We start from the raw sequence: 17084 nt of genomic DNA on the forward strand, positions 1-17084 counted from the left end.
TTCTTAGAAAAAAGAAACATTGTCAGATGTAGGCCAAGAAAGCACTTGACTTGCTGAAGCAGGATTGCCCAGTGGTCTCAGACACATTCCATCATTGAGTTCTTACTGTTGTTTGTGAACAGATGGATGCACCTCTGAATTTGGTCAACACGCGAAGGAAAGTGAAAGGGGCTGGTATTTGGTTCAGTGGCAATCTAGGACCAATAAGTAATGACATTCAGCCTGATGATAAGGGCCCATGACTGCCAGACATGGCTATTCTTGCCCCAGGAACTTGGAAACCAGTAGTCACAAGTCTGTATGAGGTATTTACTTTATGACGTTTAATCCCAACTTTATGGCCTCCATCTTGTATTAACGTATTAAATATATTTACAGATAATGTTGCTCCATTTCACTTTTATCCAGATCAAGATGACTGACAACCTGAGGTAATTTCCAATTCGTTGCAGCCCACTGAGTCCCAGGACAACATCCCTGGCTTTTAACAGATTTTGCACAAATTTCCTGTCTTCTTTAACAATACCAGTAAGGTAGTGGTATTAATGTCATAACCTGGCAGGCAACCTTTAAAAGAGTCTGGATGGTAACATAGTTAAACTGATATGCATACGTTCTCAGCCCAATGTTAGAATTTACTCCCGGTAGACCAGTGGTGTAGTTATTCCCACGAGCATCGTATGGGAATATGCAATCTTCTTTTCTCACTTATGTTGTGGAGAGCTTTCAGAATAAGCACACATCATTCTTAGCGTTTTTGGCTTCATTGTATAACTTTTCCCATTAATGAACATTTGGATTATTCTTGTGTTTATAATTATTACAAACAGTATTGTATGTTTTTGTATATATGTCTTTATATTTGGTTTCTGTAGGAGGAATTCGTAGAAGTGGATTTGCTCAGAGAGTATGCCTTGAAAATGTAAAAGATAAAACCAGTTTGATTTCTAAGATTCATGTTAACTTACACTTCTACCAGTAATGTGAATGCTGGTGTCTTTATACCTTAGCCAGTTCTGTAGAGGGTATCATCAATTCTGGGCTTTGCCAAGCTAATAGAGAATGATCGAATTATTTTAACTATTGAGGGGTTATCATTTACTATCTTTATTGGTAATTTATTTTTTTTCCGGTGAGTTACTTGTTCATGTTCTTCATTCTTTTTCTAAAGGGCATTGACTTATTTTTTGTATTGATTCATTAGGACTTTCCATACATGATGGATCTTAACCCTGTGTCTGTGATGCACTTGGTTTTTCCCAGTCTTTGGAGTTGGTATATGGTAAGGCCTTTTGTTTGTTTGTTTGTTTTTAACAGTTTGGAAATGTATAATGTAGTGCTCGAGCATGGAAGCAGACTCCCCAACAAGCAGGGAGCCCAATGCGGGGCTCGATCCCAGGACCCTGGGATCACGACCTGAGTCGGAGGCAGATGCTTAACTGACTGAGCCACCCAGGTGCCCCTTCTGATTTCATTTTATCTTATATTTTGTGTCACTTTCTTGATGTATTTTAATTCGTTTTGAGGTGTTCAGTTAATACTTTTCACTGGTTTCCTGAGCACGTCTTTCTGGTGTGCTTTGTTTGTAGGGATTGTATTTGCTGCTCAGGCGCTTTTTTCTTATAATAATGTTGTGTGGGATTTTACCTAGATTATCTTCTGTTGCCTATTTTTATATGAAATTAGTTTTGTTCTTTTACAAGGGATGTGGGTCAGGGCAGCTTTTCTAACTGTATTTATTCTCTTCTGTTTGGGTGGCAACTAAAGAAATAGGGCAGCTTACTTTCTGAGATCTGTCTCTGCTCCCCTGTTGGTTACGTTGCTTATGGTGCCGTGTCCTTGGCAGTCAGATGCCCTGTTGCTTCCTCTGCTTTCCTTGCACAGATCCCAATACCAGATCCATCTTGTTGTTAGTAGTTTGTCCCTGCCTGTTGGTATAGGTTTGTGGGGGTACTTTCATGCCTGGCTTGGTTGTAGATGTTTACCATGGTTTTTCCATCCTGGTTGCTATGCGTGTGTGTGGTGGTAGCAGTGAGCAGAGAATGGGTGGGATGTGAGGAGATTAAAAGACTATCACTGTTCTGCCATCTTGCCCGAATCTGCTGAGATTAGCCCCTGGGTTTTAGTTTGGATGTAGTCTGGTTAAATTATGAGTCTGTTGTTTGATAGCTTCTGAATTCAGCCTCCTATTCACCTTATGATTAAAAAAATACAGTATGATGCAGACTTTAAAAAAGTATTTATTTTTTAAAGATTTTATTTATTTGACAGAGAGAGACCAGCGAGAGAGGGAACACAAGTTGGGGGGGGGGGGAGAGGGAGAAGCAGGCTCCCCGCAGAGCAGGGAGCCCGATGCGGGGCTCGATCCCAGGACCCTGGGATCATGACCTGAGCCGAAGGCAAACGCTTAACGACTGAGCCACCCAGGCGCCCCTAAAAAAGTATTTATTGATGTCTTTCATAATTTTTTTTCTTTTTGGTCCTAATATAATGAAGATATTTTTAAAGATTTTATTTGAGAGAGCGAGCACATGTGCGGAGGGGAGGGGCAGAAAGGGACAAGCTACTCCCTGCTGAGTGCAGAGCCCGATGGTGGGGCTCGATGATTTCTTAATTTCATACCATTCATGTACTGGAATTAACATCATTTAGGCTTGGTATTTTCTTTAGTGCATTGCTGGATTCTGCTGTCTAACATTTCATCAGGATTTTTATTTTATTTATGAATATGCTTTGCCCATTTTCATTATATTCTAAACATTTTTCAAGTTCATCTTCAGTGTCACTGACTTGGGTTTCTGCAGTTTGATTTGACTTGATGCATCTGATATGGCTTTAGTTTGGTAAGGTGGTCTCTTCAGTTTCTGTTCTTAGTTCTACCAGATCCATATTAATCTCCTCTGATTTTAATTCTTCTTTGAGCTTACATTTCTTAGAAGCTACATTCTTTTTAATTACATTGAGAATACGAAACAGTTTGTTTATAATTTTCTTCTGATACCCAAGGTAGCCCTCCACATTGTATTTTTTTAATGTGCCTTTTGCATATTCTCTTTCAGCATTCTCCCTCCACCTTTTCCAGTTCTGTCTTCATGAGGAGGACCTTTGTTGAACCAAGTTGTTTATGGTGGGGGTCGGGGGAGGGTTCTATCTAAGCCTGTTCTTTGCCCAGGATTGGTTAGTAGTGGATATATTAGATCTCTGTGTTTAAGTATGTTCAGTTCATCCTTTAGGATGAGAGAGGAAAGTTGGATAGCAGCCAGTTTTAAGATTTTATTTATTTTAGAGCAAGAGCATGAGAGAAAGTGAGTGCAAGCGGGCGGGGAGGAGCAGAGGGAGGGGGACAAGCTGCCTCATGAGCCTGATGCAGGGCTTGATCTCACGATCCTGAGATCATGGTTTGAGCCAAAATGAAGAGTTGGATGCTTAACTGACTGTGCCACCCAGGCGCCCCCAGCAGCCAATTTTAATCTTGTTTCAGATAGCTATTTGGGGGGGGATTGGGAGGAGGCTGTGTTGAGTGGTACTTGCTGTAGCCTTTATGGGGTGGGTGAGTTGCAGCAGCTGAATTAGTTGAGCCCTTTTGTGGTAAGGTCCTATCTGGCAGGGACTCCCCTCAGATCAGACCATTCCTTGCGTGTTACTCCTCTGCCTGCCTAGGCTGACCCAGGTACCTGGAAAAATTAAAACAATCCCCCCTCTTTTTTTTTTTTTTAAAGATTTTATTTATTTATTTGACCGAGAGAGACAGCCAGAGAGAGAACACGGTAGGGTAAGTGGGAGAGGGAGAAGCAGGCTTCCCACCGAGCAGGGAGCCCGATGCGGGGCTCGATCCCAGGACCCCGGGACCATGACCTGAGCCGAAGGCAGTCGCTTAACGACTGAGCCACCCAGGTGCCCCAAAACAATCCCCCCTCTTCAACCTCACCCTTCCTATCATTCTGAGGAGTGTTAATGGCTCCAATTTTGGGTGCTTCCTGCTTTTTCTGGGGCCCACTTTCTCCTGTAATCCCCTTTCTCCAAGTTAAGACTTTCGGTGGCATTCTTCAGAACTCTAATTTCATACGTCCTTTGCTTTCTGTCCCTTAGAATTGTGTCCTAGTTCATTGTTTTTCAGTTTGGTCTTGGATTTTACTGTACCTGGTATGTAGTCTCCACCATTCATAGAATGGGCTATTTCTATATTGTATTAAAACACCAGTTTCCCTCTTTGTATTTGGGTTTTAGAAGAGTTAATGTGAACAAATAAGCTCACTCTGTCCCAGAAGAAGTTCTACCCAAGTGGGAGTGAGCCGGTTAGAATCTTACTTTTGGGGTATATGTGGAAAAAATCAGGCAGGCAGCAGCTGGTAGGTCCAGAGAAATTCTGTGATACAGAGGCCAAAATTGTGACAAAATGGCATTCATAAGGTTTCTAAGAAAAGGTATGAAGAGTTGGAGGATAAGGCCACCAAGTGGGAGAAGGAGAAGTGCTTCTGCAGAAACAGACCCACATATAGCAAGGGGGTCTTACCAGCGGAGGGCACTGAGTGAACACCCATGAACCCCATTGTTCCTCCAGGCTCAGAGGCCTGGTCATGTGCTGAGTCCCATTCTTAGATTTCTGTGAGATGCCATCTTACCTTCCTTCTTGTGCGATTCTAGGTTGGTGTCTGCATCATAAAATCAGAAGAGCCTAAGTAAACTAGATGCTTTTTATTTTTATGAAGGAGGATCCCAGGTCACCCAAGCATGTGGTAGGGGGAGGTGAGTAGGTAGCGGTTTTGAGAGAAAGGAGGAACTGTAGTCATTATAAACAAGTGGGAGAAAAAAAACAACCGACAAACAGTTGCTGAGTAGCATGGGGAGTTCAGTTGTGGTTGGAAACCAGGAATTTCTAGCAGCATTATTCTGTGTGGCTGTAGGATTTTCTCTAGGAATGGGAGTGTAGGAACCAACTGGCTAGTTGGAAGGAGGGCTCCCTGATTAGCTGGGACGAGGGTGAGGAGTCGGGTGGAGCTTGTGCTGTACCATGGGTCTAGTCTGAACAGAGCAGAACTGAAAGGGTGGGGTTCTGATGGGGAGAAGATGGACAGTTGTCAGGGGATTAGAGGGCCTGCTGAAACAGAAGACTTAAGTAGTAATGGGAGGAAGGGGGGTGGGTAAGATCCAGAAGGTGAGGAAGTTGCAAAGGCATGGGATGTTTAAGATTTCAGGAGGTGGAATGGCTTTCGATTAGGCCAGATCCTTAGTGTGGCCCTGTAAGAGTTGTTGATTTTCTGTTGCTTTTGGACTGCTCACTCATTGATGTAATAATTTAGGTAATAAACATTTCTTATCTTGAGATTTTACAAGGTTACTTTATAGATGGCAGAATTTAAAAAAAAAAAACAAGTAGTAAGCAGTGTTTATTTTTTTAAAATTACTTAAAAAAGTTGTTTGTTTACAGAGATGTGGATTTACATAACTTGGCGACAACATTTTAAAAATGTACAGGCTATTTCATATTATTGCACTTAACTCTTCAATAATATATAAGGCATTTTATTTTACATAAATAAAGGATAATGTAGAATATCATACAACAGGTGTGGTGCCAATTAAGTCAACCATAAAATTAAATGAGATGTGTTTTGGAGGACAGAAATGCAACCCAACCTATTTCAACCTTCACAGAATATCCTTGCAACTACAGTTTACTTGTTATAACACGTATTTAACCCTCATAGCTTATTGTGGATGACTGATGAATTAGAAAACCAAAACAATGAAATTTTTTAGTAGGATAATATAATTACCATTAGTGCTCACTTCAGGAAGTGTGGGAATTAGACTAATTAGAAATACTAGTCATGCCTTGAACATTGAAGACAAATAAGTAGCTTTCTGTCTTAGGGTCAGAGATAGTTTAGCCTTTTGCTTTCTCCCTTAAGTTCCAGCTGTTGGCCAGGGAAACCCTTCTGGCAAGATCTACTAGAAATGATGACTTCAGCCTACTTTAGGCTAGTAGAGTGAAAGGTCTACCCTTGCACTCTTCAGATACGATGATGAGAGACTCTCAGAAGGAGACCGTTCCATTGCTCCAGATTGCTCTAGAAATTCCGGTCTGTTCACATAGGACTGTGAATTTCTTACTAGGAGGCACAGCTGGAAGAGTGGAGGCAAATATTCTCTTACCATTTAGGCAGGAAAGCAGAAACCACACAACTGACCCCAGAAACTTAAAAACAATCTAGCATGCACCTTGCACTGACTGCCTATAGTATCCTACCTGGAAGTGTAGTGAAAAGTAGAAGCTAAATTAATCAGGTCTTTCTAGCTAACTTTTGTACCACATTCTCTTTTGTATAACCTGTTAAAAAAAAAAATGAGAAATCTGGGCTCACACCAGCCAGATACTTCATTCTCATCTGAGAGACCCCTGTGGGCCAACTCTATGGAGGTTTTCTGTAAGGGATGAGTCATTCGGAAAAACGATGTACAAAGGTGACAGCTCAAGCATCTCCATGATTGGGGCGGGGGGTGTACAGTGACCTCAGTTCTTTTCTCTAAGCCATAGACCCAGGCTGTTAGGTTATTGAAAGAAGCGTCCAACATAAAACCTGGGCATCCTCATGCACGCAGGTTTGGCGTCCTCACCCGTATTCCCAGGACTCGAGCAGCTGGTCTGCTTCCCCCTCGGATCTGGGTTGTGCGACACAGTTCTGCTTCTTTACCTTGAAAGAGTGACTCACCCGCACTCCCCATTGTCTTCTTCTTTCATTTTGGTAAATGAAGCTGATGGAGGTTTGGAATTTAAGAAAAGAAGGTGCCAGTACGGAGGAGAAAAGCCAGTTTTGGGACTGGGAGCAGCTACTGGGAAGAAGTCATGCTTTGACAGGAGAGCAGCCGGGACGAGTTTCACGGGCAGTGTGAGGCACAGCAGTCTTCGGCACGGAAATAGTTTTGGCCTAAGGAAGAGTTTGCAAAACAGGAAAACAAAAGCAGCAAACACGTCCGTCACTGCAGAGACGTCCTTACACCCAGGTCAGGAAGAGCGGGCCAGTGCTCAGAAAGGGGCTATTCTTACGCTTGTTGGGCAAGGGGAAGACCAACCAACCCTCCCCAAAGCCCCCTAAAAGGATTATTTTTAAGCTCCGCCCTTTGGGTTGTAAATGTAATGCCTATGTTTATAAATCCAAGGATGCTAAAAAGATTTCTAAAAATTTAGCTTAAATTAGTGTTTGGAGTGCGTAAAATACAGAAATGGAAACCCAGTGACTGTAGTATTTCTGCCCACTCCTGTGTTGACTGGTCTTGAATTCAAGCACTTATCCAAGACCAGTTCCGAACTAGATGCAAGGTGCTTTCGGAGCTGGAACTTGCTGCTCATTCTAAGCAGCAAAGTTCATGGCTATTTAGTATGGTTTATCAGAACGGCATTTCTGTAAAATAGCCTTACGACTTACACTTTCAGATCACGATCAGCACTTCATGATGATCCGTAATCCACTGAGTTGAACTCTGCAGCCATACATTGCACATTACACTCGCTAAAAAATATCACTTTGTTATTTTGCTTTTTCATTTTTGGATAATTCCTGAGCTCAGCTTAACTGTTAGGTCATAACTGATTTTTTCTTTCTTTGAAGTCTCACTTTCTTTTCACCATAACGTACAGACCTACAGTTCCTTCCACTGAATGTGCCTAAAAGCGTTCTCTTATTTACTTACAAAACTATATAAAACTGTAGTCCTTCACTTGTGACATTGGTGTTGCCCCTCAGACCGGGTTAGCTCCCTCACTGCCAGGATTGGGTACGGTGAGCGAGGAGGGGAGGGATGCGAAGGTCTTAAGTAGCTGTTTCGAATGAAGAAGGACACGCCACATCTTGTATCCCCATCAGTGAACCTAAAAGGCAGGGGACAGGCACCGGAGCAAAAGCATCCCTCCTGGCCTCGTGGTCCGGGGAGCAGGCTTCCAGAGGTCATCGCCGCCGCCGTCGCACACAGAGGTCAGCTCTTCTTTTAGGAGTAAAAACCTGGAGATTTTTATAGTCCTTGCCGATACTGTTTAGGAACCCACTGTCTAAAGAAGTTATTCTGATTTGCTAAAGTAAGGAAACTGAGAAAAGGAGATTCTTGTTAAAAAATGCAACCAGCACCACTAGTGAGTGTCATTCCCGGTGCCTGTTGTAGGAAGGATTCCTGTGCTTCCTAATTACCAGCTGCACGGGTCCCTCTGGGACAGACTTCATAATATTCCAGGCATCAAAGTGCATGAGCCCCACCAGGGGTTTCCCATTAATGGCAAGAATTTCATCTCCAGCTTCTATTGTTCCAGCTTGTTCAGCTGCACCACCTGTGAGAATAAATGCAGAATAATGCCTGGGCACTTTCATAGTGTTCAAAATAAATTCCAAGTAAGCTAAAAACTTAAATGAGAAAAATCTGTGAATGATAGGCCCATGTTCTTAGGATAGGGAAATCGTTCTTAAGACACGCAGAGCATATACCCATGAAAAATTTAACTACATAAGCAATGGACTAGGAGAAGGTATTTTCAGCGTATTTAATCAACAATCCAAATGCCTAGTAAATGCAGGAATACAGGTTCCACTTCTATCCAATGTACCGTGATCGCCAATCAGTGACTGTGGAGATTACTTACGCAGCTCTACATATTTCTACACCCAGCTTTCTCTATAACAAGGTTATGAGTATGTTGGTTTTTTCTTTTTTTTAAAGATTTTATTTACTTGACAAAGACACAGTGAGAGAGGGAGCACAAGCAGGGGGAGTGGGAGAGGGAGAAGCAGGCTTCCCACAGAGCGGGGAGCCCGATGCGGGGCTCGATCCCAGGACCCTGGGATCATGACCTGAGCTAAAGGCAGACGCTTAATGACTGAGCCACCCAGGCGCCCCATGAGTATGTTCTATATATTACATACTGATACTCTTAATATTAACTATTATATATAATAGGATATACAGATTTTTATATGTACTGATATTATTAGTATAATTATACTTTTTAAAAGATAAGTTAGAATGAGCGCGCGTTGAGAGCTGGGGGCGAGCGGCAGAGGGGGAGAGAGAATCACAGACTCCCCGCTGAGCATGGAGCGGCTCACTCTCACGACCCTGAGATTAGGAACTGAGCCACCCAGGTGCCCCAGTATAATTATACTTTTTGAATATAATTGTGTAGCTCAGGAACTTGAAGAGATTTTTGAGAACTGTCCAAGATCATAAAATAATTATTCAAGTTCATAAAGAGACCTTGTATCTACCACATACTTCAACGATCTTTACTGCTCTCATCTTACCTTCCTGAAGTCTAGTATTTGCAATTTGAAATAAACACAATCTTGGTCAATGTTAATTACCCCTGGCTGGCAATTCTTGATGGCATTAACTTGGTATGTTTACATGAGTTACAGCTAATACTAGTTACGAACACGGAGTTAGGGATCTAGTATGGAGGTTAGGGACACAGACCCTGGAGCCGGACTGCCTGGGTTCAAGCCTTGTTCTGCCACTTGTGTGTGTGACCTTAGGTGCTTGTGTAATTCCCCTGTGGCACACTCTCTCCTTTGTGAAACAGGGATAATAGGATTGTTGGGGGGGGGGGGAGCAACATGAGTTCATACATGTAAAACACAACAGGGCTGACACACAGTACACCCTGTATGTGAGAGAGAATGAAAACATTTTCCAAAGGGAAGGCACAGTCATACACAGAAAACAGCCGACTGGCTTTTCTAGGGTGTTACCTTTGTATACTCTTTTAACGAACAGGGGCCCATCTCCAGCCATAGAGGATTTTCCTCCATCCAGACTCAAGCCCAGCCCAGCAGAGGTCTTCAGCACTTCGACACACAGCGCATCATGTGAAGGTACGCTTCTCCCTGCAGCAACGACATTCGTAAGGATGGAAATGACACTCATCACCACCTCTCCAGTCCCCCAAATGTATTACCCCAGCGCCCCTGAGTCCTGTCTCCCTTTGAAACCAGCGTTAGGATTGGTCTCCCAAATTTGGAGCTGACCTCGTGGCTATGTTCCTGCTGTACATGCACCATTTGCTCTTCAAAGCATTTTTTTTTTTTAAAGATTTATGTATTTAAGAGAGGGAGCACATGCACGTGAGCAGGGGGGAGGGCCAGAGGGAGAGGGAGAAGCAGACTCCCTGCTGAGCGCAGAGCCTGATGCGGGGCTCCATTCCAGGAACCTGGGATCATGACCCGAGCCGAAATTGAGAGCCAGACACTCAACTGACTGAGCCACACAGGCGCCCCTGAGCACTTTCTGTAAGCATGGAGGCAGCTTTGGGGCCCAAGCAGAAACCCTCAGAGGCCAGACTGCTCTTGGCAAGCCCCGTACGCTGTGGTCGTGTGTCTCAGTGAAGTCACGCTTGGGGAATCAGATTCAATGTCCTGCCGACCCTGAGTGCCAACGGCAGCGGAGGGTCACAGTCTGGCACTGATAACCTGCAACACCCCAGTGCCAGGCCTCACGTGAGACTGTGATCGTGGGTCCCGGAGCTCCGCGCCTTCCCCCTTCTGCTGTGCATGCTCCTGCCCTTGCTGCCATCTCCTCTCTCCACGGGGGTGTGTGTCGGGGGGCACGTTTCCCTGGCAATGGGTCCCCCACTGCAACAAACGCGTGCAAACTGCCCACTTGGGCTTGAGGCTAAGGTAGCTAGCATCCCTGCCTTTGAACAGAAAGGTCCATTAGTGTGGTTTGAAGAAGGTCACTCTACGTCCACGGGGTCTGAAGGCAATGTGCCACAGGAATTTCAATAGGTGATGTGACTTGCTGTTAAACAGGAGGACAGGCCCATTACAGTGGCTCTCAGCTCTGGGCCAGATTCTATTGAAATCACCTAGGAACCTTAGAAAGCTAGTGACTCAGGGCCCTGATTTAATTGAGCTGGTGAATTTGCTGGGCAGTAGGATTTTAAAAAGCTTCCTAGGTGCCTCTCTTGTGCAGCCCACCGCGTCTGTCCTCAAGTGGGATGCTCTCGGGGCACGTGAAGGGATAATTCCGTGGGTTCAGGTGGAGCCCTGGGCAGGGGAATTTTAAGGAATAGGACTATGAAAAAGTTTAAGCCCTGAAAGTGCTTATAATTTACTGACTCTATAGAATCTGGTTCAAGGCCAGATGTTCTGAAGGTGTCCCAGGAATACTTAATGATTGATTATAAATGACAATAGCCTTCCATATCCCAAGTTCATGAGGCTTAAAAACTCTGGAAGCTGCCAGGAGTTTCCTGTGATGTTAAGTTTCTTGGATCCATTGAAAATAGACCAAGCAATTGAGACAGTGCTGGGGCAAAGGTGAGCATGACAAGGTCTGAGGACTTAAGGTGTTTCCCAGTATTGAGACGGGCTTCAGTTTTCTAGACGCGCAAAAGCAAGACAACAGAGGAGAAGGGTGAGAATACTTCTGGCCTGTGGAGGCATCTGGACAGGAAGAGTTTCCCATCTGTTCAGTGGAAATGAGTGCTGTTTTCAGCAAAGAAATCACGGATAGCCCAGGCCACCATGAAGCCAAGTTGAACAGAGGAATTCAACTACCCTTGACTTTACTAGGGAGAGATGTTGAGAAGAAACCAAAAAGACCTCTCCAGAAGGCAGTGCCCTGACCTGAGCTTCCAGAGGCTCTCCGTGCTCTCAGGACTAAAGACATTGCTCCTGAATTCCAAGGGAGAGGACACCACGGAGGTCTGAAGTAGTTCTCTGAAGGCCGCCCTCAGCCTTGTGCTTCAGAAATAGAAGCAGTACTTAGTTCCGAGTAAATACCTCGTATGCCTTCCCAGCGAGCCTTGGGATGACAGTATGGAGGGCGCTTAGGAAATCCACTTCTCAACCTCTTTTTATAAGCTCTTGGTTGATTAAGGCTACAGTCTCTGTTTTTAAACATTTGTGCCCCCTCATTTCCTTATGTTCTTCTAAAACAGGAAAGAATACAAACCCTGGTGTTTCCAAGGACAAATGGCAGTTTGGAATTTCTGCATACTCTCCATGATTCCCCTTATCACAAGAGTTTCGTGTTTTACCTAAGTCCTAAGAAGATATAAATGTGAAAGGACTTCTTTCTTCATACATGTAGAGAAGCTGTCAAGCAGTCGTTCAAAGTCTTCGACAGTATGGCTTTAATGACGGGGGGGGCAGTGGTTTCTAACTTACTAGGAACACTGCTTTTTCAAGAAGTATCCGCAAACATTAGACGTCACTACGTTTGATTTCTTTTTTTTTTTTTTAGAGGGAGAGAGATGGTGTGGGGCTAGGGGGTGGGAGGGGCAGGACAGAACAGAGAATCCTAAGCAGGCTCCAAGCCCAGTGTGGAGCCTGATGGGGGCTCGATCTCACGACCCTGAGATCATGACCTGAGTTGAAATCAAGAGCTGGACGCTTAACCGATGGAGCCACCATGCGCCCCTCTATTTGATTTCTCTGACCCTAATGAGAGTAGTTAGGTTCCTTTTTGTTCAGCCAGAACCTGCCCTGCCGGTTGCTCACACCCGGCCGGTTGCTGGGCTGGTGTCTTACCTACACCGGGCTCCAGCGGGCTGGCCTTCCTGGAGAGCGCGCCCTTCCCACTGGCTTCCTGCCCACTGGAGGCTCTGGGCCGATCGTTCCCTTTCCTGATGACCACGAGCACATCTCTGTGCAGCTGTGCCTGGTGCAGAATCTTGAGGACATCCCCATGGACTAAGCCAGCCAGCGAGGCGCCATTGACGGACAGAAGGACATCCCCTCGGTTCACAGTCCCTTCCTGAGAAGCAGCCCCCTGAGAACACACCCTGTGCACCTGGGGCAAGGAGAAGACAAAAGCTTTGGAAACTTCAGTCAAAGCAAAAGGGCAGATGCAAGTCTGTAGTAGAGAAACTTTCTAATGGCAAGTTTGCAAAATCCTATGAACGCGGTTCATTGAAAGCCTGTGCGGTGTGAGGGAGGGAATTACAAAGGTCGGTGCCGGCATCTGAATACATTTTTTCCTCAACTTCTCTTGAGCGTCTGATCTGTGCCTGGCGCTCCACCGGGCAGTAAGGTCACAAAAACGAACAGGACCTGGTCTGGCCTCATGGGGGCGGCCTGCCTCGTGATCTCAGAGGCCTCTGAGTGATCTAAAATTGGAGGTGGTTCTTGAGAAGGAAGTAATTTCAGAAGCACATGCAGATTGGGTCAGTTGATTCTCGTGTTTTTCTAGTGCTTAAGTATTCAGGTGAACATGAGGAAACTCCAGAAAACCGTGCTTACACGTACTGGCATCGAATAGGGCACTCGGTCTGCACATCGGTCGGCTCTGTGGTAAAAATGTGTATCTTTGCCAATGGCTAGATTATGTCCTACTCCCCCCACTTTGCCACTTTTGCTTTGTTAGGAGGAGACAAACAGCAGCGTGCTGTGAGCTCACGGGTGGGAATTTTGTCCTGAGCACCTCTGAGACTGTGTCAGAAGTGACTTCCCGGGGAGCATCTTGACGTGGTCACTTACCACAACTGGTTTCGGCTCCACGTCTGTCCCTCCTGCCACAGTGAATCCCAGACCTGAGCCTTCTTTTTTATTCAAGACGATGAAGCAAACATCTTCTTTATTCTAGTAAAAAGAAACCGAAAAAAGTCCAGTTGACCTCTGAATAACCCAGGGGGTGGCTCACCGACCTCCGCACGGTCAAATCTGCATAGAACGTCGTCCCTAAAACTTAACCACCAAGAGCCTGCTGTTGACTGGAAGCCTTACTTAGAAACAGTTGGTTAATTTTCTATGTTGTATTATAGACCCTGTTCTTAAAGCTAGGGCAAAAGAATGTGATTAAGAAAATCGTAAGGAAGTGATGCCCGGGTGGCTCAGTCAGTTAAGCGTCTGCCTTCGGCTCAGGTCATGGTCCCAGGGTCCTGGGATCGAGCCCCGCACCGGGCTCCCTGCTCAGCGGGAAGCCTGCTTCTCCCTCTGCTGCTCCCCTGCTTGTGCTCGATCTCTCCTCTCTCGCTCTGATGAATAAATATAATCTTAAAAAAATCATAAGAGAATGCATTTACAGTACTGGAAAAAATCTCGTGCAAAAGTGGACTTGTGTTGTTCAAGAGGCAACTAACTGTATATTCCTGGTGCCAAGAGTCCTCCTGCAGAGCTGCTCAGCATGAACCCCGGTGGTTATTCGGGAGCTTTCACACAGTATTGGAATCGGAGGAGCTTCATCTCAAGCATCCTGCACCCCTCCTGGGTGGTGCTGACACGATGGTGTTTTGAGGGTCCATCCTGTAGCTACAGACCCATGTTTAGGGTGGACATGAGCCAGGATGGGGCAGGGACAGGGGACAATTTAGGAGCTATTCCAGGCACCAGATTATGTCTTCCCAAATCTGATCATAGCACATCATTTGATCTTGAAGGGGGATTCTTTATTGTACAACTGTTTGTCTACAGTTTAGCCAAGCCAGTGTCAACAAGATCAGAGAGAAGTAATGCCAAGAGGCAGGATGAGAGGAACTGAGGCCACCAGTGTTTATGTCCCCGTCCCGCCATGTTCAGTTCATTGGATTTCAGGTGCAGTTGAACTGTCACAGAATACAAAGTGTGTTAAAAAATAAAGTACTTTGTCAACTCGAATCGAGACTAGAATATTCCTAGTAGTGTCCTAGGGTTAAGTAACAAAAGGATGTCCTATGTTTCAAGCATCAAACAAAAGATTTTTTGAAATAAAACATTTTAGCTAATTCTGAATTTTTACTTCTTTTGCTCACACACTATGTATGATGAGCGACATTTTAAAGATCTGCATTGCGAGGTTCCCCATGAAGTGATATATAATCTGTCAGTTCAGGGTGTTTTCAGCTCAGCAACAGAAAAAAAAAGAATCTAACTCCTTCAGGGTTGCTTTGATGAGAGAAAGTGAGAACACTGAAGAGAGAGACCCAGCTCCGTAGTGTGCTGGGGAAGGAACCCAATATTTAAAAGAAAGAGTTTAGTTCCATTAGTGTGTCCTAAAGAGTAACCCCAAACATTTTACACCTCCCTAAAGAAGTTCATTCAACCCAAATCCCCATATGTCAACACTAGAATATCGGGCAGACTTACTGCTCAGGCCAACTGTTTACACGCTCAGACACTGTTCAGTGGAGAGAATGAGGACTAGGCTTTCTCAGTGAAAATGGGAGCATGTGGTCTGGTAAATGACCTTTGTGTAGCTTCTGGGAGGTAATGCAGTACTTCTCAGAGACTTAAGTGCCTTTATGGGAGCAAAGACAATATTTGAAAATGGGATTCTCCTGCATTCCAGGACGTAACACCAAAATTTTAATTTACTCAAATTTTCTAGTTGTGTTTGAGGATACAAGTGTGCTAGAAGCTGTCCGGCCAAATCTCGCCTCTAAGTAGCTTAGCACAGCATCAGGGAAGCTCCATGCAGCCCCGAGAGCTTGCCAAGGTTTGGGTGTGTTGAGGTCAGAGGGGCACGGCTTGTTTTCCGCCTCTGATCTCTCACAGCGCCTCCCATCAGGAAGCCACAGGGAATCGTGTGCAGTTCCATTTTCAGCACCCACAAACCACACTCAAAAAGCAAGCAGGAAACTTCTGAAGATGGTAGAGCGAGGACATCTCCGCTCATGCTGCTCCGTGAAAGCAGCTGAAGCCTGCAGGATTATAAGGGGAAGAGCCGCATTGTGATCCAAGTAGGAAAGCGCTTCCACACCAGACCACAGGGTTGTCTGGTGGTGAGTGTACAACCAGAGCGAGGGCGGGGGAGGCCCCAGAGGATGCCCCCCACCCCTCCTGGTGGCGCTTGGCATCCTGTCCACACAAAAAGTCTCCCCTTTTGTTTGTGGTCCCTGAAAATGCACATCCCGTTTGGGAGTTGGTTGAGACTTTTTGATTTTCTCCTTCTCCGTTTTCTCTAACACTGAAATGTCTGGAGGAAAAGGGACCCGGCAAAGCGTGATCCCACCGTGCCACCTTGACTGGAAGTGCCAGAAGAAGACTTGCATGCAGGAGATGCTTACTTATTGTCACAAGTTGAAGGAAGAAGGGAGATGACAGACTAGTCCCTTTTACTGAGAGTGAAAAATGCTGGACGTCTCAAGGTTCACTGCACAGACCGAAACCAGTGGGCTGCGGACCAGAGGGAGTGTAAGCCAAGGGCAACTGGCCGCCTCTCCATCCTGGTTCACTCCTCAGTAGATGCCAACGTCACAGCCCTTCTGGGTAATATTAGAATTTCTGGAACAGTGTTCTCGGATCCATCAGTGACCCAGGTATATTACCAGTTGAGAAATTGTTCATGTTTGCTTTTTTTCCTCTAAACAGAAATATTCATTTATTAGGGTTCGAATCTCTATGGGTAGTCCTGAGAAATTAATGTTCTTCAGAGACATATTCTAGATATGAACCATGGCTTCTTTTGTTGTTTACTGTCACCTCCGATTTATGGAAGGACTTCATTTGTAAGGACCCCTTAGCCACACTGTCTTGAGCCCCAGGCTTCAGAAGCCCCGAGGCTGGGGGTCCAGGCAGGGCTACACAGGCGCGCTAACCCATTTCCCCAGCAGGTGGCTCCCTTGACAAGTCGTTAATGTACTCCTAGCGGCTGGGCTGTGCTTGTGGTCATTCCCTCCCATCTCCAAGACACCCAGTTCCGTTCTGAGGACCCTCTGTAGACAAACTCCAGATGTGGGGGGTGAGGAGGAGGGCAGCTAGTCACCACTGGGGAATTAAAACAGCAGCTGCACCTGGAATTCAAGACAAGGCCTAGCTTGAGGAGCAAGCTGCAAAGTGAGAGAGAAGTAAGACGCAGCTGAAGAACGCCCTGCACGGACCCGGGGTGGGGCTCTCCGGGGCTCTGGGGGGCCTCTCCGGGCTGGGGGCCCACACCTGGGCACACACGCGGCCGCCGCTCCTTCTCCCCGGCCTGTCCGGTTTCACTCACCTCTGATTGTGCTTTCGCTTCCTGAATGAGAGTTAGGACGGTCGATTTGGACCCCACTGATGATAAAACAGACTGCAGTCTTCGCTGGTCCCCTGCTGAGATGAGAAGCTGATCCAAGCTAAAGAATATAAATATATTTGAACAACATTAAAGAAAAAAGGCGATTTTTCCATTTCATAAGGATGTATTTAAAA

General features: G+C 45.4%; 1 protein-coding gene across 1 annotated transcript in view; it reads right to left on the reverse strand.

Moving 5' to 3' along the window:
• Window positions 1-5359: 5359 nt before the first annotated feature.
• PDZD2 (PDZ domain containing 2) overlaps window positions 5360-17084 on the reverse strand; it is a 217703-nt gene continuing 205978 nt past the window's right edge. Inside the window, exons 20-24 of the mRNA XM_044917177.1 lie at window positions 16891-17008; window positions 13464-13565; window positions 12516-12777; window positions 9735-9869; window positions 5360-8320 (exon numbers count right to left, since the gene is read on the reverse strand). Coding sequence (XP_044773112.1) covers window positions 8136-8320; window positions 9735-9869; window positions 12516-12777; window positions 13464-13565; window positions 16891-17008 — 802 coding nt within the window. The 3' untranslated portion in view covers window positions 5360-8135. The remainder of the gene's footprint in view (window positions 8321-9734; window positions 9870-12515; window positions 12778-13463; window positions 13566-16890; window positions 17009-17084) is intronic.

The sequence above is a fragment of the Neomonachus schauinslandi genome, chromosome 7 (genome assembly GCF_002201575.2).
Source record: "Neomonachus schauinslandi chromosome 7, ASM220157v2, whole genome shotgun sequence".
Lineage (NCBI taxonomy): Eukaryota > Metazoa > Chordata > Mammalia > Carnivora > Phocidae > Neomonachus > Neomonachus schauinslandi.